This window comes from Bos grunniens, chromosome 6 (assembly GCF_055505025.1).
Source record: "Bos grunniens cultivar Pamir isolate PY7600 chromosome 6, Bosgru_T2T1.0, whole genome shotgun sequence".
Classification (NCBI taxonomy): Eukaryota; Metazoa; Chordata; class Mammalia; order Artiodactyla; family Bovidae; genus Bos; species Bos grunniens.
This window is the reverse complement of record NC_141170.1, coordinates 60,191,428-60,213,562: the sequence shown is the minus strand read 5'-3', so window position 1 is coordinate 60,213,562 and position 22,135 is coordinate 60,191,428. Positions and strand designations below refer to the sequence as shown.

Below are 22,135 nucleotides of genomic sequence, written 5' to 3'. Positions count from 1 at the left end.
CATGAAATGTTCCCTTGGTATCTCTGATTTTCTTGAAGAGATCTCTAGTCTTTCCCATTTTATTGTTTTCCTCTATTTCTTTGCCCTGATCATTAAGGAAGGCTTTCTTATCTCTCCTTGCTATTCTTTGGAACTCTGCATTCAAATGGGTATATCTTTCCTTTTTTCTTTCGCTTTTTGGTTCTCTTCTTTTCACAGCTATTTGTAAGACGTCCTCAGACAACCATTTTGCTTTTTTGCATTTCTTTGTCTTGAGGATGGTCTTGATCCCTGTTTCCTGTACAATGTCACGAAACTCCGTCCATAGTTCTTCAGGCACTCTGTTTTATCAGATCTAGTCCCTTTACTCTATTTCTCACTTCCACTGTATAATCTTAAGGGATTTGATTTAGATCATACCTTAATGGTCTAGTGGTTTTCCCTACTTTCTTCTATTTAAGTCTGAATTTGGCAATGAGGAGTTGATGATCCGAGCCATGTCAGCTCCTGGTCTTGTTTTTGCTGACTATATAGAGCTTCTCCTTGTTCGTCTGCAAAGAATGTATAATCAGTCTGATTTTGGTATTGACCATCTGGTGATGTCCATGTGTAGAGTATTCTCTTGTGTTGTTAGAAGAGTAGAGTGTATTTGCTATGACCAGTGCGTTCTCTTGGCAAAACTATTAGCCTTTGCCCTGCTTCATTCTGTACTCCAAGGCCAAATTTGCTTGTCATTCCAGGTGTTTCTTGACTTACTACTTTTGCATTCCAGTCCCCTATAATGAAAAGGACATCTTTTTTGGGTGTTAGTTCTAGAAGGTCTCGTAGGTCTTCATAGAACTGTTCAACATCAGCTTCTTCAGCATTACTGGTTGGGGCATAGACTTGGATTACCATGATATTGAATGGTTTGCCTTGGAAATGAACAGAGATCATTCTGTCGTTTTTGAGATTGCATCCAAGTACTGCATTTTGGACTCTTGTTGACTATGATGGCTACTCATGGCATCTGGTCCCATCACTTGATGGCAAATAGATGGGGAAACAGTGACATTTTATTCTTGGGGGCTCCAAAATCACTGCAGATGGTGACTGCAGCCATGAAATTAAAAGACACTTGCCCTTTGGAAGAAAAGTTATGACCAACCTAGACAGCATATTAAAAAGCATAGATATTATTTTGCCAACAAAGGTCCGTCTAGACAAAGCTATGGTTTTTTTAAGTAGTCATGTATGGATGTGAGAATTGGACTAGAAAGAAAGCTGAGCACAAAGAACTGATGCTTTTCAACTGTGGTGTTGGAAAAGACTCTTGAGGGTCCCTTGGACTGCAAGGAGATCCAACCAGTCAATCCTAAAAGAAATCAGTCCTGAATATTCATTGGAAGGACTGATGTTGAAGCTTAAACTCCAATACTTTGACCACCTGATGTGAAAAACTGACTCATTGGAAAAGACCCTGATGCTGGGAAAGATTGAAAGCAGGAGGAGAAGGGGACAATAGAGAATGAGTTGGTTCGATGGCATCACCAACTCAATGGACATGAGTTTGAGTAGGCTCTGGGAGTTGGTGATGGACAGGGAGGCCTGGCGTGCTGCAATCCATGGGGTCGCAAAGAGTCAGACGTGACTGAGCTACTGAACTGAACTGAGCTGAAACATAAAATTAGGGGCTTTCCAGATGGCTCAGTGGTAAAGAATCCTCCTGCCAAGCTGGAAATGTGGGTTTGATCCATGGGTTGGAAAAATCCCTTGGAGAAGGAAATGGCAACCAACTCCAGTATTCTTGCCTGGGAAATCCCATGGGGCCGCAAAAAGTCAGACACAACTTAGCGACTAAACAACAACAAAATTAGGTCACAAAAGGCAGAAACCCTACTCAAACTGACACGCAAAAACTAAAGTTTTTGATTCACAGAAGTAAATAAAAGCTCAACTTGTGATGAATCCAAATACTCAAATAATGCCAGAAATCCTTTTTTTCCTCCCTTTCTAGATTCTCTTTTCCTCTGTAATGGCATTTCCTCATGCAGGCTATCTGTGTGGTAACAAAAAGCCGCTAGCAGCTCCAAGCTTACTTTTTATCAGCTTAGCCTCCTCAGTGGAAAGAGAGTGACTCTTTTCCAAGAACATCAACAAACAACTTGAAACTGATTCTCTCTGGCCTTGTTTGGCTCTCATATCCACCCAACATGACACTCCTATTGGCCAGGCCTTGGTCCCTTGCTCACCTCTGCCCAGTGGGAGGAGTCACCTCTGCCCAATCCCTGAGAGCTGAGGTAGGGAATGTGTGGTTTCCCAAAAGGGAGAGATGGATCTGTCACTGTAAGAAAGAATCCTGGATAGGCAAAGGCAATACCCAGTGAAACAACCTGCTATGGCATTAAATGTTCTTCTGTATCTTTTTAAATGGCCGAATCATTCTATGCACAGACAAAACTTGTGGTTATTTAACCAATATTTCCCTGTTGGAAACAACCTGTGATAAGCCCCTCTCCTCTACATCCCCTAGCTAGATCTCTGCATACAGATGACTATTTCCTCTAGATAAAGCTCCAAGGGAGTGCACATTTTTTAGGGTTTTTGATCTGTATTCTCAGTCATTTCAGGAACATCGAGTGTGTACATACTCCTTCAGTCACGTCCCACTCTTTGTGACCCCATGAACTGTAGCCCCACCAGGCTTCTCCATCCATGGGATTTTCAAGGCAAGAACACTGGAGTGGGTTGCCATGCTCTCCTCCAGGGGATCTTCCCAACACAGGGATCGAACCTGCATTTCCTATGGTTCCTGAATTGCAGGTGGATTCTTTACCCACTGAACCACCTGGGAAGCCCTTCAGGGGTGTTAACTATTTTAATTCTCAGCAGCATTGCATGAGAGTGCCCCCTGGCTCTTCTCCTTCACACTGATTATTGTTTTAGAAGTTTTGATTCTTATATAAACATTTAACTCTCTTCCCTACAGATATTCTGGCCACAGGACCAGCAGAGAATGCCTTAAATTAAAAAACATTTCTCTTGAGAAGGGAAGAGGTGAAGGTCGTCTTTTTCTTCGCCTCTTGTCATTTCCTCTGTATGCACCTCGCCTTGTCCTCACCTTAAAAGAGATGACTCCAGTTCCTCTTCCTCGTTACTCATCTCAACTCCCAAGTTACTCATCTAAACCCTTAGAGTTTCAGTAATCAGATCTCAGCTGTTACTTGCTGCCTTTCCAGACACTAGCCCATACTGATCTTTCCTTTCTTTGTATTCTGATACCAGTTACATTCCAATTGGGAATGTACAAGATGATTTGTTGGAGGCATGGTAAAATATGGATAATTGGAATGTGTTTATTTACATTTTATCGTTTAAATCTCTATTTTTTGTTTTATAATATAAATAATTGTATGATGATATATGTATATCTTTTATAAACTCAAATGTCTATTGGGGCACATGCTTAAAACTATACTGTAAAGGATATGCATAAAAATTCTTTTAGAGACTGCTACCCTATACTAAGCAATTTACATTCTTATTTTACATTTGTGACTTTGAATATGTGCAAAAGATGCCAAAAGATTCATGATATAATCATTTGCACTTCGGCAAAGCCATGAAATCTGAATGCCAAAAGCTGAGGCAGGTGGCTAGGAGTAAATCACTTAGCTAGGGAGTGAGCCAGACAGACCATGAATAGAGTTTCAGTGCAGCTTTGTTTTCTACTCAAAATCATGTAGTGTATAATCCTTGGGAAGTGATTCTTAAAACTTCTTTTGAAAGAATTACTCCATTAAGAAAGCCTAATGCAAGTACTTCCCTTGTGATCCACTGACAAAGACTCAGCTCTCAACGCAAGGGGCCCGGGTTCCATCCCTGGTCAGGGAACTAGATCCCACATGCCACGACTGAAATTCCCGAGTGCTACAGCTAAGACGCAGCATAATAAATAAATACAAAAAAGAAAGCGTAATGTAAGTTCTGGTGATGAAAGTGAAGAAATCGAAATAATTTGTAATAAGAGGTAGTTTTGGCTGAGGTGCATACTGTGTGTGTGCACACATGTGGAATCTGAAGAATTGCGAGTGATTATTGTTGCTATTTACTTTTTTTCTACTTCATAAAACTCAGCTCCTCAAATTCCAAGTCCTTTCACTGAAAAAGAAAATCGTATCTTCTTTGCATCCCCACAGTTTTAACAACTGGCACAGTGCTTCATCTTAAATAGTTGGTGACTTGATTTGTTTGATACTTGCCTCTTTTCTATGTTTAGGCATTTTTCTGACTTACAAATTCATTGCCTACTGCAGAGGAACAGTAAGCTAGAAATTAAATGTTTCCCTGTGACCTGGAAATATCCAGCAATATAGAGTTCATTATTCTATATTGAATGTCTGTTATAAAAGATTTGAATGCTCTCATGATGCTGTTCTTTGAAATATGACTTACCATCTTAGTAACATCAAAGAAATAAAACTAAGGGGAAATGTTAGATATTTTCCTCTGTTACCATGCAGAGATCAAGTAGAACTCACAGACAGATGTGTTTTAAATGCTCCATAAATAGCCTATTCCCAGATCTTTATATTATGGGTTAGGATGTCCACTGGGTGTGTTAAGTCAGTTCAGTCACTCAGTCATGTCTGACTGCGACCCCATGTACTACAGCACACCAGCGTTCCCTGTTCATCACCAACTCCTGGAGCCTACTCAAACTCCTGTCCATCGCATCAGTGATGCCATCCAATCATCTCATCCTCTGTCCTCCCTTTTTCCTCCCGCCTTCAATCTTTCCCAGCATTAGGGTCTTTTCGAGTGAGTCGGTTCTTCACATCAGGTGGCCAAAGTATTGGAGTTTCAGCTTCAGCATCAGCTTCAGCATTCCTTCCAATGAATATTCAGGACTGATTTCCTTTAGGATTGACTGGTTGGATCTCCTTGCAGTCCAAGGGACTCTCAAGAGTCTTCTCCAACATCACAGTTCAAAAGCATCAATTCTTCGGCACTCAGCTTTCTTTAAACGTCATTTTAATCAAGAATTAGGAAATTTAGTTATAAAAATAATGCTAGGGATCATTTTTTAGGAAGGCAACCAAAGGAACAACAGTGTGTAAGACAAAAGACTGAGATTACAGGTCTTTCCATTGGCCTTTGAAAAGCGAGGCTCTGCTATGAGTTGATGTACCTTGAGTGTATATTTATTCTATGCTAGGGCTATGCATTCATTACTTCATTTAATAATCTTCCCATGAAGGATCCTCTAAAAGAAAGTATTATGTATTACTTATCTGTATTGCTGTTGGAAGTAAAACTTAGAGAACTTAAATACTTGTCCAGATACATGGTGACAGAGTCAAATCAGCACTATGCAATAGAAAGCAATTTCTGCAATGACAGAAATGTTCTATATCTGCACTGTCCAATCTGGCAGCCACTAGCCCCATGGGGCTACTTGAGCATTTGAAATATGATTGGGTCAACTAAATAAGTGAATTTTATCTTAATTAAAATAGCCACATGGGGCTAGTAGCTACTGTATTGGACAGCACAGCTCTAGAACCTCCCTAAAATACTCTTAATCATACACCATACCTCTCCAGTTCACGTCTCCAAACCAAAGCACATAATAGGAATAATACTGACACTATAAACTACACAGACCCACAGTATTAAAAACATTTGATTAGCCAAAGATAGAGATGTTATCTCTACACATAGAAACCTAAGAGACTCCTTTTCTCTTATACCTAGCTGCTGCTGCTGCTGCTAAGTCACTTCAGTCGTATATGACTCTGTGCGACCCCATAGACGGCAGCCCACTAGGCTCCTCTGTCCCTGGGATTCTCCAGGCAAGAATACTGGAGTGGGTTGCCATTTCCTTCTCCAATGCATGAAAGTGAAAAGTGAAAGTGAAGTCGCTCAGTCGTGCCCGACTCTTAGCAACCCCATAGACTGCAGCCTACCAGGCTACTCGGTCCGTGGGATTTTCCAGGCAAGAGTACTGGAGTGGGGTGCCATTGTAAGGGGCAGTAACACAGTAGTAGACTTCTGTCTATGATCTTTAATTCTAGTGTCTTGTTAAATTATCATCCTTCATTTTGTACTATCATTCTCCCTTCAAACCTTTAGCCTTTGCACTTACTGATACTTAGGGCAGAGGTTAGCAAAAATTTCCATTCCTTTGTGAGTGGTTTGACCAACATTCTGAATGCCTTGAGGTCCTGGCTTTGTATCCAGCTGCCTGTATGTCCTTTGTTGATTGCTTTGTGCTGTTCTGAGCCTCAAAATTTTCTCATCTGCAGAGTAAAGGGGTTGAATTAAATGACCACATAGGTTCTTTCTAGATACACAGATTCTGTATATAATGGTTCTAATGGCTAGGGTTCTGTAGTTGTATGGATATGCAGTAAATTCTTTTTAAAGTAAATTCTTAGATTACTAAAATTGTATGTACAAAACCCCAAATTTCCTCGAACAAGAAATGTTGGAAAGGTGTGCAGCTTTTCACGTGTGATTAGCCCTGTTCCTTCCTCTTTCATGTTCCTTTTGTGAATGAATGGCTTCAGTCTTCCACAGACACAAATCAGAAGCCTGTACTTCTTTTGATCCTTCATCTGAAGCAATGGGAATGATTGCTATACCCAGAAATCTCTGAATTAATTGTCACATTGAAATAACGTGTTCAGCACATCATTGAAGTGGCATTATAGCAAATGAAGGCTTGAAAGCAAATTAAGTTAAAAATGTTATTTTAGAAGCACCAATAGTTGTTTGTTAATGTGTATGTATTTAAACAATTTTAATGTTTTACCATTATGCTCATTTTGAAAATAACAAGTATTAAGTTCTACTAGTTCATTTAAAATATTCAAAGAAATTCAGTTTACACGTTTGAAGTATCTATTATATATATCAGTGTTTTGAATCTGTACATTCATCACATGCTGACTTGTATAATGTATGCATCTCTTCTCTGAAGTATATCGGTGGCCTTTAATCCATGATGTGTTAGGATCACCTATAGGGCTTTGAAAAATACAATGTTCAGGTCTCACTTCAGACCTGCTGAATCAATTGTAAGGAATGAGACCTTGAACACAAAAGCTGAAATGCTTTCCAGATTATCCTGATTCATGTCTCAGATTGAAGAACTAAAAACCTTGAAAGTTCTTAACAAGAAAAGAGATGGCTCCTTTATTAATTGGACTTATACCAACATCAAAGCTAGCCTGTAATAACTTAGTGATGTTAGTATTATAAAGTTCTGTTGTTCTTTCAGAATTAAACATTAAAGTGTGTTTTGATGATGGCAATTAATCACTCAAAAAACACTCAGCTAATTCATTGTCCAGTCATTACTGAGAATTTATTATAAAGTATAAGAAATGTGATGCAAAATACAGGAGCACCCCCCCCAACTTTACTTCATATGTTCTTATTCTTGAAAGAATTTGGGCTTATAAAAGCAGATGTTCAGAGACTTCCCTGGCAGTCCAGTGGTTAAGATTCCACACTTCCATTGCAGGGGATCAGAACCAAGACCCCGCATGCCATGCTGTGCTGTCACACACACACACAGAATTAGGTATTCTAATCTTCCGTCATCCTTAGATCTCTAGTCTTGATAATCATTTGTCAGTATTTTAACAATAGAAAACAACATTTTATTGAGAAATGTTTTAAATCTTCAAATTGGTATTCATTAAAGTCAACTATTTGTTTTTGCTTATATTACATTTTACCCTAGATTTTAAAATAGTTTCTAATTCTCATTTATTTATATAGGCAACATACAGTTATACAATACTCTATATGTTTTTATACTAATGATCTTAAATGTAAAGTTGAGTATTGTATATACTAGGTTTCCCAAGTCATTACACCAGTAATATTCATAGTGTGTAATATATACTTTGTAGATAATCTATATTTTGCTTCTATTATCATTATTCACAGTTATCCTCTAAGAACATTCTTTAGGACCCATGTTTGTATGGCATTGAAACTGCGATGGGCTGGGAGGGGCTTTAGGTAGAGATATTTATTATTCATGGCCCTCCTCACTTTCAAAACTGATACATCTGAATCAACATGAGAATTCTTACGAGTAGAATCTGTATATATAATCCTAGTTATAAACACTTGTGTATATTTTGCCTCTTCCTCCATGTAAGTCCTCCGTCCTCATGGTTAGAGAAAGAAAGAATGGGAGATACACACCTGCTCTTGGCCACTTTAGCTGGGAGCTGACACAGTTCATTTCCGTTATAAGACCACACCCATCTGCAAGAAAAGCTGGGAATGCAGTCTAGCTATATTCTAGGAGAAAAAGGGTTTTGGTGAACACACAGATTTCTCTGCAACAGCCCTATTTCTGCCATGATCAAACTCTCCGACTTTTGGCAAAGCAGTTAATCTCCTTGGCTTCAGTTCCCTTTATTATAAAAGAGTCAAAGACTTTGATAAGGTTATTAGATATTTATATTAAGAAAGTTCTCTTAAGATATAGCGAGGCTTGATTCAACAGTGCATTTATCAGAATCATAATATCCTTAAAAGTAGATCTGATGAGAAATGAGAACTAAATTATGGCCCAGTTGGTGGTTTTGTGGTTAACTGCATAACCATGGGATGTTGATTACTTGATTCAGGTAATCTTGGAGAAGGGATCTTAGGGGGAGGGAGGAAAGGGGTGGATTTAGGATTTCATTCTTAGTCTCAACCTTTTTACTTTTTCCATCAATAAATCATAATGAAAATATTGAACTCATACTCTTCACATTATAATTTGGAAATTTCAAATAATTTTTAGATACTATCTAAAATTCTTTGGATTAGACCATCAAATTTTTTTAATTTGTAATCTAAGTTATAGGTTACCCAGGCTTTTGAAGACTGACCAGAAAATCAAATGAATTATTTACAATACTGTGTTTATGACCATATACTTTGTATTGTAAACAGTTGTCTTACAAATGAACTGGGAAACATAACCCATTTTTAAATAAAGGATGGCTTGAATTTATATCTGCAAAATAGTTTAATTGCTTTCCTGCCTTCAAAAAGTGATCTCTTATACCCTTAAATATAATGTCGGAGCTATGGCTGTCTGTATGAATATAGTTTGGCGCTTCTTCAGCAGAGATGTCATATTGACCAGAGAAGAGATCTCCAGGACAGGCAAAGAATATGTGTTATATAGCTGTTGGCTAGAAGGTACCACATTTACTCACAGTGTTTGTAAGACACACAGATGATTTGATCTATCACTGATTTTAAAAGGCAAAAATGATAGATGATTACACATTAATTTTGACTGGTATTATTACTTCTGTTACATTTGAAGGCTTTAAAAGGACTTAATAGGAAAGATATTTTTAATGTGTTCATAACGTTTCAAAACATGTTCTGTTTCTTTTCAGGACTTCCAATAGTAGTCAGACGTTATCATCCTGCCATACTATGGAGCCATGTTCATCAGATGAATTCTTCCAAGCCCTTAATCATGCTGAACAAACATTCAAAAAGATGGAAAACTATTTGAGACACAAACAGTTATGTGATGTAATTTTAGTTGCTGGTGATCGCAGAATTCCAGCTCACAGGTAATTGTTTTCTAAATTTCTATATGTGTGAAATACTTCCTTGATCATTTAGTAATGTATGTTGAGGTAACTTGTTCTAATTGATTATTCAGTGGAGTGTTTTGGCAAAGGGGTATATTTCATGGACTTTCTGCAAAGAAAGCAGTGCATATGAAATTATTACACACTATGTGCTCAGTCGCTTTAGTTGTGTCTGACTCTTTGTGACCCTATGGACTGTGGTCCACCAAGTGCCTCTGTCCATGAGATTCTACAGGCAAAAATACTGGAGTGAATTGCCATGCCCTCCTCCAGGGGATCTTCCCGACCCAGGGATTGAACCTGCGTCTCTTAAGTCTGCTGCACTGTAGGCAGGTGTTTGTTTGTTTTACTTTTAGCGCCACCTGGGAAGCCCTAAGTCACTTCAGTAGTGTCCGACTCTGTGCGACCCCATAGACAGCAGCCCACCAGGCTCCCCTGTCCCTGGGATTCTCCAGGCAAGAATACTGGAGTGGGTTGCCATTTCCTTCTCCAATGCATGAAAGTGAAAAGTGAAAGTGAAGTCTCTCAGTCGTGTCCAACTCTTAGCGACCTCATGGACTGCAGCCTACCAGGGTCCTCCGTCCATGAGATTTTCCAGGCAAGAGTACTGGAGTGGGGTGCCATTGCCTTCTCCTTATTACACATTAAATGACCCCAAAAGTGTTACTTTCCCTTTGTAGAAGCATAAAAACAAAACATACCAGCCTGAAGTTTGTCAGTATCATTTGATATAGTTTTCAGCTACTATTTAAGCCACACCCCACCTAATTTTATCTGTTGTATAACTTTCAGTAAACTCAGTGGAAATTAAAGTGGTGATCATTTAGAAACAAATTGGTAGAATGGAGTGGCAAAACTGTTGAGTTTTAAAATAGCCAACTCTATCCCACCTTCTTGGAGTAGGAAATGGCAACCCACTCCAGTATTCTTGCCTGGAAATTCCATAGACAGAGGATCCTGTCAGGCTACAGTTTATGGGGCTGCAAAGAGTTGAATATGACTGAGCGACTGAGCACTGCACATCCCAACTTCTGTTTGCTGACCTCCAGAAAATATGAAAGGCAGTAGTACTAGGGAATAAAAGCATTTAACAGTAATGAAGTATTACTTTTTGTTGTAAGAAAAGGAAATGGAAGCTGTTTAATAAAGTACAATTTTTCTCCTAATAATTCCATATTTAATTGTTCAGTGTTAATCACCATTATGATCCCAGAGGTTTTTTTTTTTTTTACCTTTCAAAACTAATTAACACTGTTTCCCAAAAGTTTTGTTAAACCTTCCAAAGTGAAAGTAAAATTAGGAAGCATGGGCTTGGTCTTATAGTCTTTAATGCCTGAATCAGCATACATTTATTGAGATGCCACTATATGTTGTGACCAAAAGTCCATGTTGTGAGTGTGGGTTTATTAGAGATACCTCAACCAGAATTTCTAGAGGCATTTCAAATTTCCTGTTTCCAAAACAGAACTCAGTACCTTACCTGCAACACCTGTGTAAGACACCATCCTCTCACTTAGATTACTCGTGCAAGAAACTCCTGACCCATCTCCCTGTTTTCACTCTTCCCTACATTCTGTTTTCTACACAGCTGCCTGAGTGACCCAGTAAAGTGGTACTCAGATGTGGTTGCTCCTCTGATCAAACTTTCTAATGCTTCCTCATGTTGCATCGTGAAACCCCACATTTTCCCCGTGGCTTCTGTGACCCAGCTTGCCGTTACTTCTTTATCATGCTGCCCACCATCTTACTCACTCTGCTTCAGCCGCTCTGACCCCCTTGTTGTTCCCTGCATGTGGTAGGCATGCCACTTCTGCCTTTTGATGTTTGCCCTGGCTGCTCTTCCTGAATGCTGTTCCCAAATACCTGTATAACTAATTCCTGCACCTCCTTCAAATTTTATCTCAAGTGTCACCTTCTAGTGAGACCACCTATTTAAACCATTTGCCCTTATCCTACATTTTTCCCCATGGCACTTATCACTTCTTGCCATAATTTAGAATTTACTTCTGCTGTGTATTGTTGTCATCTTGTAGACTATGACTCCATAAAAGAAGGGATCTTTTGTCTAGTTTTCACACCAGTATATCTCAGAATATCTAGATCTCTTTGCAACCCCATGGACTATATCCCACCAGGCTCCTCTGTTCATGGATTCTCATAACAAGAATACTGGGGCGGGTAGCCATTTTCTCCTCCAGGAGATCTTTCCGACCCAGGAGTCAAACCTGAATCTCCAACATCTCCAGCATTGGCAGGCGGGTTCTTTACCACTAGTGCCACCACTTAAAATCTATTTTTGCATATATGTGACTATCAATAATTTGGGCAGAGACATACCTATTATATAATAATGTATTGTAAAAAGATACAAAATATACTTTTGTGGTAACAAAGGTACTATAATTTTACAACAAAATATAAACATTATAGTATACCCTAATAATTTAAAAATCATAAAAGTTAAAAATAACCTGCTAAAACCAGTGTCAGATATCTCCCATGTATTTACTACTTATATAATTAAAAAAAAAACAAACCTTAGGTTGTTTTAAAAAATGATAAGCTGGAGAACCTTTACATTTTTTCCTGTATTTTATATATCATTAGTTTAAATAATATTACAGCTTTTTTTCAGGATGATAAAAAGGGATATTTGAGTAGTGAATGAGTAAATCATTTACATCAGCAGAAAACTTTCAGTAATGGAAATTTATTATTCAAAGGAAGAGACTAGAAGTTAGGGAGCTTGGGATTACCATGTACACACTGCTGTATTTAAAATGGATAACCAACAAGGACATACCGTATAGCACATGGAACTCTGTTCGATGTTATGTGGCAGCCTGGATGGGAGGGGAGTTTAGGGGAGAATGGATACATGTATATGTATGGCTGAGTCCCTTTGCTATCTACCTAAAAACTCTTACAGCATTGTTAATCAGCTATACTCCAATACAAAATTAAAAGTTAAAAAAGACACAAAAGGAAAAAACGAAGAGACTAGAGCATAAAGCAATTTATCAAACTTAAAATGCATTTCTTAGTACCAAACACTTTCTATAGGTAACAAAGTTTTTTAAAAAATAGAAGAAAAAGAAGGAAAGAAAGCAAAGTGTTTACTACTGAACATCAGCTTTGATGTTGTCACTGATTTTTTTCTTCTGATGTGCTCTTAGATTGGTGCTCTCCTCTGTCTCAGATTACTTTGCTGCCATGTTTACTAGTGATGTCAGGGAAGCAAGACAAGAAGAAATAAAAATGGAAGGTGTAGAACCAAATTCCCTATGGTCCTTGATTCAATATGCATATACAGGTAATAAATCTGAAAATAAAATGAATGTAAAACCTCTTAGATTTAAGTTGTATTATTAGATTTCAGATTTCTGCCTTTAATAAGCCTACTGCAGTTAATAGTTCTGCTGTTATAACTACCCTTGGTGAAATCTCTATATTAGAACCTTTAAAGTGGTTATTATAATTAAGCTTTTGAATGATATTTTTACATGTTAATGTAATAATTTGATGAATTATACAATGTTTTTCAACTTTTGCATTATTACTAATCCTTTGAAAATTCTGGAAACCAGCTATTCATTTTTTATTTTAGTAGAAGTCACAAAGCACTAGTAGCTTATTTTTCACATTTAGTACTTTTTTTCTTTTTGGAATGTCTTAAATCATCTATATCTGAATGCATGTAGTGAGCTCTTAGAATTATTATTGTTTGCATCAATTACCTTATAAACCAAAGTTAATATAGTTCCATAGTTAATGGAATTTCTTTTTATCATTAAGGCCGCCTGGAATTAAAAGAAGATAATATTGAGTGCCTGTTATCTACAGCTTGCCTTCTTCAGCTTTCACAAGTTGTAGAAGCATGCTGTAAGTTTTTAATGAAACAGCTTCACCCATCCAACTGTCTTGGAATCCGTTCTTTTGCTGATGCTCAAGGTTGTACAGATTTGCATAAAGTGGCTCACAATTATACCATGGTATGTATTTTTAAAAAAGCAGGAAGGCATAGGTGCTTGCCTTATTCCTTATTGTTGCAGGCTTGTCTGCATGTTGCTGTTTTCCCATGGCTCTGCTGTATGTCTTGAGGTTCAGGTTCACTGTCTAGTGTGTCATATTTTCACTGAGGTCTGAGGGAAAAACCCCAAGTAATATTTCTCCTGGATTTATAAGTCAGGCCTTAAATTATCACAGCCACTAAGAAGCAGAGCAGTATTTTAGAGCCCTTTCATTCAATCTGCTACTTTTAAAAGCAGATTTCCCCTAGACAGTTTACCTTGTGGCATATGAATGAATTTCAGAAATTATCCCCTTACTCACTGATGGAAGTTGGTGATAGTGATAGTGTATTGGTGCAGTACTAGTACAGAAGATACGAGGTTGGAAGGGAGAGGCTAGCTATTAAGGATAAATCTGACTATATGTAAATCTGACTAGAAAGATGTTCCTATTGATAGTAGCAAATTCTGTGCTGAAAATAAATCCCAGGGAGTTCTGATTCAGAAGACTAAGGATAATGGATACAAGTTGATCTAGGACAGTAAGAAAATCAGGGCATGTTGAGAGCATGCTGTTAGGACCAGCCTCCACCATCAAATAGTAGAAGGATTTGGGCAGCAGAGGTGTGTGGATTTTTAAGGAGTGACCATTTTGCCATGCATGGGTTTTCATACCTGGGTAGTGATTGAAGATTTTTGCTTTAAATGCTTCATTTAGGGCAATACATCTTCTGAGAGAGGAAAGACCATGGATATTCACATACACATATGTTATTATCCATGTTACTGATTTTGTCAACATTTAAGAGATACATTTTTGTCTACCCTGTCTTCCATTCCCCATCCTTCCATTGAGTTGGTTCATATGTGAAGGAATTGACCAGTACTTTAGGAATCTTGCATTATAGAAATAGAAATTGGGAAAAAATTACAAGAACAGATGTTTATAACTATTGGGAAGAGTAATTCTACCTATTTCGTAAGCTTAAGCAAGGATTAAGTGAGTTAATAGAAGTTCAGCACTTAAAATGGTGATTGGTACATAGTACCAGTAAAACAGTAATTGATACACAGTTTCAACCTGGTCATTAAATGACACCATCATCATCATCATCATCATCATCATTTGGATTTATTCTGTTCCACACAGTAGGGACCTATGTGAGTGAGCAAAAGCCCTCAGGCAAAGGCACAGCTTTTATGGATGTTATTCTCCCTGTGGTATAACTGTTCCTGGGAAATGTTTCTAGTTTATGATGTCAAACTTCTTCAAGTGAAAAAGACTGTGTGACAGGGCAGTACTGTACAGACCTAGCATGGTATTAGGTTAATGTCTGATGAATTAAGTCCTTTGAAATATTCCCCCCTCCCACTCCAGCCTTTATCCTTCTTGTAGATTTCTGATTTTAACTTTTGCACCTCAAGTTCAAATGCTTTTTGGAATAAGATGCGCATAAGTAAAATAAAGCTGGATTTTTTTTTCTTTGTAATCAGCTCATAATTTAAGTAATATCTCTTACCTACGAAGGAGTTTTATTCACATGCAAACATTTGTATGCATTTAGGTCATTCTTATTGTTTACAGTAGAGGCATAATTGCTGCTTTAAGGCTTAGATATAAGTTAAATCTAAATTAGCTTGTGTTTATAAAGCTATATTTATAGCCAGTTAGTTGTGGTAGTTTTTTTCCTCAAGGCCATTATTTGATTTTATTCAGTTTCAACAGATACATAAAATTGAATTCTAATAAAAAGTAATTTAGAGACAGATTGTGTGATTTGAATTGTTGCTATGGGAACTGAATGAAAATGTATAGCAAAATTCAATCTTCAATTTAAATAAATCCCTCAGTAACTTCATTTGCTTAAAAACTATTCCAAAGGGGGAAAGAGCATAATGCTAGCAAGTGTTTGGTAGCATGATAGCTGTTTATATCACAAAATGGATTTAAAATATGAAGTAAGCACAGTGCAACAGAATGAAATCAGTTGTCACAATTAGCAAATAGTGCGTATACTTGGGATGTTCATTCATCCTGCATGAATACAAGTAGGAAGGGATGAGAAGTTCCTTCTTGTAACCCTGAAATATGGAAACTTTTGTTCTTGTTCTGACTGCCACTGAACATGACCCGAAACACATCGCTTAACCTCTACGAAAAAGTCCGAGACTGGTTATATCATTACAGATATTTAATGCCATTATGGAATAAATACAAACATTTGATTTTTTTGCAGTTTTAAGTTTGGTTTCTTGACCTAGAAAAGCTATTTAAAACATTGAATTTTGCTAAAATACCTGCTTCAAAACCAAATTAATAATTTTGAAAAGCACTTTGTGTTTAACCTTGAGTTCAGTAGTATTTCCATAAGGTGTTGAAAAACTCCATTTTCACTTAATACAGATTATACCAGAATGGAATGGCATTGTTCTGAAATAGATATATCAACAAGTAAGCTATTAAATGAATATTTGTATAATCTCTTTCTCACTGATGAAATGCAGTTAATACCATTTGAAAGTATGGCAGTAGTTACTTCAGTGTTGTATAACTGTTGACTGTTCAGTTCAGTCGCTCAGTCGTGTCCGACTCTTTGCGACCCCATGAATCGCAGCACGCCAGGCCTCCTTGTCCATCACCAACTCCCGGAGTTAACCCAGACTCACGTCCATCGAGTCAGTGATGCCATACACTATACTTGTGAACAATTAGAAATGTATATTATTTTGATTTCTTCAGAATCTCATCTAAAATTAAATAATAAATATCTATTTATCTGTGTGATCTTTGTCCCTAAAGTTTTTGATGCCTGAATAATAGCCAATTGAGTTATAACTTCCTAGAGCTGGAGATTTAGGCTGTTTCTAATTTTTTTTTTTAATATTATAGATAACAGTACAGAGAAGCATCAGCTTTTTTCCCCCCTCTTGTGAATTATTTACCAAGGATTAAGCTTCTCATGGGATAGCTAGGAGTTGAGAGCTTCAACATTTTTATAGCTCTTGCTATGTGTTATGAAATCATTTTATAATGTCAGTATACAATTGAGTAGAACAATTTGCTTGAAGCCATTTCAGCCCTGAGGTTTTATTGAAATATATTTCTGAAAAATGATAATCAGTCATTTTAAAATAGATTCATTTGGGCATCTTTAACAAATCATGATGAATTGAAACTATTGAATATCGTTAATTATTCATGTATGGTTTTCCTCTTAAGAATTTCTACGAAAGGAATGAAATGTCAACCCAAGATATATCTTTGATCAGTACCTAACTTGGATTACTAGAGGCTATATGGAAAATATAATTCTCATCTTAATATAGCAGATAATTTTTGATAGTCCTTATCTCTAGCTCTAATTTAAATAGCTTAAGCTATTTTTAAACAGCTCTAATTTAAACAGCCTTAGCTTTTTTACTAAAACTCTGTGCTGAGACAGCCATAGTGCATTAAGAAGCATAAGAAACATTAAGGGACAATACTTCACAGCATTTGCATTTATATTGTAACTATATAAATAGCCCATGCATTAAGACTTGTATACCAGAAGACTATTTTCCTTCTCTTTAGATTGTTTAGCATAATAGCTTAGTAAAAATTATTATTACTGTTTCACACCTAAGGACATTTTTATCTTCCATTTCAAATTACAAAGAGCGTGATTCAAGAATGTGGCCAGAACTGAGTCATCTTCAGTCTAAGATCCTGGAGTTCCAATACATTCTAGGTCAACATTTTTGTTTTGGCTCTGAAATCTCTAGGAGGCTCCAGGGAGCTCCAGTTCTTTATGTCTCAGCACAGAAAGAATTCAGTGAGAGGCCAATTCTGGAGTAGATATCACGCTTCCATCATAATTCCTCCTCAATATTGAGCAGGAAAGTTTTCTTGTCCCTACATGGAGGAGGTGGGACTGTCGTGGCACTATGGAAATATTATTTCAGGTCCCAGTACAGTGAGGGTCTTTCACTTTCAAATGTCACCTTTCCATAAAATACTGTTGTTGTTGTTGTTGATGTGTGCAGAGAGCATGTCCTAGGGGTTCATTAACTTACTGAGCTCACTGGGCAGGATATGGGTCTCATGCCACCATTGTTCTATTGTTTGAGAGCATGTCTCATGCTTCTGTCTTATTGTTTGGTTGCTAAGCAAGGCTGCTTGGTTTTGTGGGTAAGAAAACCTGCTTTCTTGAGTGATCATTAACTTCCAGGAGTCTCCCATACTTTTTTTTTTCCCCTACTTACAGTCCCCTAGGGCAATTTACTATTTAATCGCCTGTGTTGTCCCTTTCAGTTCAGTTCAATTGCTCAGTCGTGTCCGACTCTTCGCTACCCCATGAATCTCAGCACGCCAGGCCTCCCTGTCCATCACTAACTCCCGGAGTTCACTCAAACTCATGTTCATCGAGTCGGTGATGCCATCCAGCCATCTCATCCTCTGTTGTCCCCTTCTTCTCCTGCCCCCAATCCCTCTCAGCATCAGAGTCTTTTCCAATGAGTCAACTCTTCGCATGAGGTGGCCAAAGTATTGGAGTTTCAGCTTCAGCATCATTCCTTCCAAAGAACACCCAAGACTGATCTTCTTTAGAATGGACTGGTTGGATCTCCGTGCAGTCCAAGGGACTCTCAAGAGTCTTCTCCAACACCACAGTTCAAAAGCATCAATTCTTCGGCACTCAGCTTTCTTTCTAGTCCAACTCTCACATCCATTCGTGACCACTGGAAAAACCATAGCCTTGACTAGAAGGACCTTTGTTGGCAAAGTAATGTCTCTGCTTTTTACTGTGCTATCTAGGTTGGTCATAACTTTCCTTCCAAGGAGTAAGCGTCTTTTAATTTCATGGCTGCAGTCACCATCTGCAGTGATTTTGGAGCCCCAAAAATAAAGTCTGACACTGTTTTCCACTCTTTCCCCGTCTATTTACCATGAAGTGATGGGACCAGATGCCATGATCTTAGTTTTCTGAATGTTGAGCTTTAACCCAACTTTTTCACTCTCCTCTTTCACTTTCATCAAGAGGCTTTTTAGTTCCTCTTCACTTTCTGCCATAAGGGTGGTGTCATCTGCATGTCTGAGGTTGTTGATATTTCTCCCAGCAATCTTGATGCCAGCTTGTGCTTCTTCCAGCCCAGCATTTCTCATGATGTACTCTGCATATAAGTTAAATAAGTAGGGTGACAATATATAGCCTGATATAGCCTTGATGTACTCCTTTTCCTATTTGGAACCAGTCTGTTGTTCTATGTCCAGTTCTAACTGTTGCTTCCTGACCTGCATACATGTTTCTCAAAAGGCAGGTCAGGTGTTCCCATCTCTTTCAGAATTTTCCTTTACTCTGCCCCTGTCAGCTCTTTTTCCTGAGAGCAAAAGAACTTTGTACATAGATCAGGTTAGATGAGATTAAAGTTTTCACATCAGACCTAAAATCCTTTGTGGTCTTATAAATGACATTAAAACACTTTAAAAGTCCAGTTTGGGTTTAGGATAGCTCTAAGGACACAGGCTCTTGCCAGGCAGAGTCTGAGAAGACTTCCGTGGTCCAGAATGGTCTTGGGAAATGTAGCCACCCTAGAAGCCATTTCTGGGTAAGAGAAATACTTCACTCTTACCCAAGTATTTGGCTCCCCTGTTGGCCAAATTCTTCAGCAACCACAAATCTGAACTAACTTTTGATGTTGGAGTATTATATAAAGTGTCTTCTTTCATTTTTTTCTATCTTCCTTTGAAAGACTTGCCAAAACTATTCCCTAACTTGAGCAAAGCAATACCTAAAAGTCCTAAATTTATTTTTTAAATTGTAATACTTGATATATCACTTTAATCCTGTGTATACAGAGATACGAGAATTTTAATAACAATTACAGTTTAAATGTTATTTTTTACTGTTTTTTTTTCCCCTTTTAAGCAATAATACATTGTTAGAAAGGGCTAAAGTATAAACTGTGTTTTGGCATCTAATTAAGAAATGTTTAGTTTCTTTTAAACTGTGATGGAAAGAAGAAACAGTATTTTTTATATGCTCTTTTTTTCCTCCAGGAAAATTTCATGGAAGTAATTCGAAACCAGGAATTTGTATTATTACCAGCCAGTGAAATTGCAAAGCTCTTAGCCAGTGATGACATGAACATTCCTAATGAGGAGACAATATTGAACGCACTTCTTACTTGGGTTCGTCATGATTTGGAACAGAGACGGAAAGATCTCAGTAAACTTTTGGCTTATATTAGGCTACCTCTTCTTGCACCACAGGTAAACTATTTTTAATTATTTAAAATAATTAAAGTTTCAACAACTTTGAGTAGACACCATTCCACACATCCCGAGTTCAACAAAACATGGATTGAAAATTTTTTTTAATTCCAGAAAATTCAAAAATGCAAAACTTGAATTTGTTCTGTGCCAGCAACTATTATATAATATTTACATTGCATTTACAACTGTTTATGTAGGAATTGCATGGTATTAGCTAGGTATTATAGGTAATCCAGAGATTATTTAAGGTATATAGGAAGCTGTGCAGAGTTTAATTGCAAATACTACATATTTAAATTGAGATACTGATATCCACAGAGGTCCTGGTACCAATCCTCTGTCCCCAGAATACTGAGGGACTACTAATTACATTAATATGAGCTAATTACAGTATGCTAATTACATTAATTAGTGCACATTAATGCTAATTGGGCTTCCCTGGTGGCTCAGATGGTAAAGCGTCTGCCTGCAATGCGGGAGACCTGGGTTTCGATCCCTGAGTCAGGAAGATCCCTGGGAAAAGGAAATGGCAACCCACTCCAGTACACTTGGTTGGAAAATTCCATGGATGGAGGAGCCTGGTAGGCTACAGTCCATGGGGTTGCAGAGAGTCGGACACAACTGAGCGACTTCATTTTCACTTAATGCTAATTGTGTTAGTCGCTCAGTTGTGTCCAACTCTTTGTTACCCCATGGACTGTAGCCCACCAGGCTCTTCTGTCCATAGGATTCTCCAGGCAAGAATACTGGAGTGGTTGCCATTCCCTTTTCCAGTGGATCTTCCTGACCCAGGATTGAACCTGGGTCTCCTGCATTACAGGCAGAATCTTTACTATCTGAGCCACCAGAGAAGCCCATTAATATTAGCTTGTCTATAGGTTTTTTCCTTAATCTGTTCAACGTGGTTGTTTTATGTATGTTCCTATGAAATGTTAAGGTGAAAAGATAGTGAGCTAAAAAAATTTGTTTTTTTTCAACCCAGAAAGTCTGACCACCTAAATTGCATTCATTAAGTAACATTGTTGCTTTGGGGTTAGTAATTTTATTTGACTCAGCTACAAACCTGTCCTAGCAATTGAAGAATTAATAAAGCTGCTAATGAAAGAAACACTGAACTCTAGGAACCAGAAAATTTAGATTAATTCATGTGCCACACATTTATTAAGTATCCACTAAATGCTGGATTCTGATGATAAACAAATTAATGAGACATAGTTCTGACTCTGACATTTTAAAACCCTGTGACTTGGCATGTTCACATACCTTGGTTTCTTCATCTATCAAGTGGAGATCACATCCTTTCTATCTCACAGGATTTTTATGAGGATCAGAAAAGTGCTCTGAAATAAAATGTGCTATAAATAATGATAGTGTATTATCACTGTTTTAGAATTGAGAGATACCTAGTTGGTGTATTCAAGGCAATTAGTCATAACATATATACATGCATGGTTTCACCTTTTTACAGTTTCAGTTGGAATATACAAAAATTTCCTCTGCCTGCTTGGCTGCTTTGGAGAAGGAAATGGCAGCCCACTCCAGTATTGCCTGGAAAAGCCCATGGACAGAGGAGCCTGGTGGGCTTGCAGTCCATGGGCTCATAAAGACTCAGACACGACTAAGCAACTAACACATACTTGGCTGCTTATTTTGAGGCCTTAAGTAGAGTCCTGAAAGAAAAGGAAAAAATGAGCTATTACTGCTCAAGATCAGATTTTTTTGTTGTTGTTTTAAGTGTTGTGTATTTTGTTTGGTTTGTATTTATCTTGAGCATTATATATTATTTCCAGCTGTTGTGAGCAAAAGTTACTGTTTGCTCTCTACTTTACAGAAACAAAAATCAGTGTGATACTTTACAAGAATGACTTCCCTCTTCAGAGGTAGAATATTGTATGAATTCATAGGAGTGAAACTGCATGACTTGATAATTCAGGAAAAATAACATCATAAAACATTTCTTAAAATCAGATTTAAAGAGGACTATTTTTACTGGTATCCAGCCTAATTTTTTTCCTTATCCTTCTCTAGAGGAAAGAAAATAAAGTCTGAAAAATCCTAGTATACTTTGAAAAGAACCTGTGCAATTAAGTAACCTGACAATTTACTTTAGCCCTGTAGTTTCAAATATTTATGATACTGTATTTGCATGACTCTCAGAGACCTTTAGAATTTCTTTTATCCAGGATACTGCTGATAATCATAGTCATAAGATCTTATGAGTTGAAAGGCATGTTGGAGATCATTTAGTCTAACACCTGTTGTACAAATGAAATAACAGATTA

General features: G+C 37.5%; 1 protein-coding gene across 6 annotated transcripts in view; it reads left to right on the top strand.

Annotated features, from left to right (window-relative positions):
- The window catches only part of KLHL5 (kelch like family member 5), a 93,017-nt gene that overhangs the window by 32,856 nt on the left and 38,026 nt on the right, over positions 1-22,135 (top strand). For all 6 annotated transcript variants that reach the window (XM_086406108.1, XM_086406106.1, XM_086406104.1 and 3 more), the window contains 4 exons: positions 9,387-9,569; positions 12,767-12,903; positions 13,386-13,582; positions 19,638-19,850. In XM_086406108.1, coding sequence (XP_086262234.1) covers positions 9,427-9,569; positions 12,767-12,903; positions 13,386-13,582; positions 19,638-19,850 — 690 coding nt within the window. In that variant the 5' untranslated portion in view covers positions 9,387-9,426. The remainder of the gene's footprint in view (positions 1-9,386; positions 9,570-12,766; positions 12,904-13,385; positions 13,583-19,637; positions 19,851-22,135) is intronic.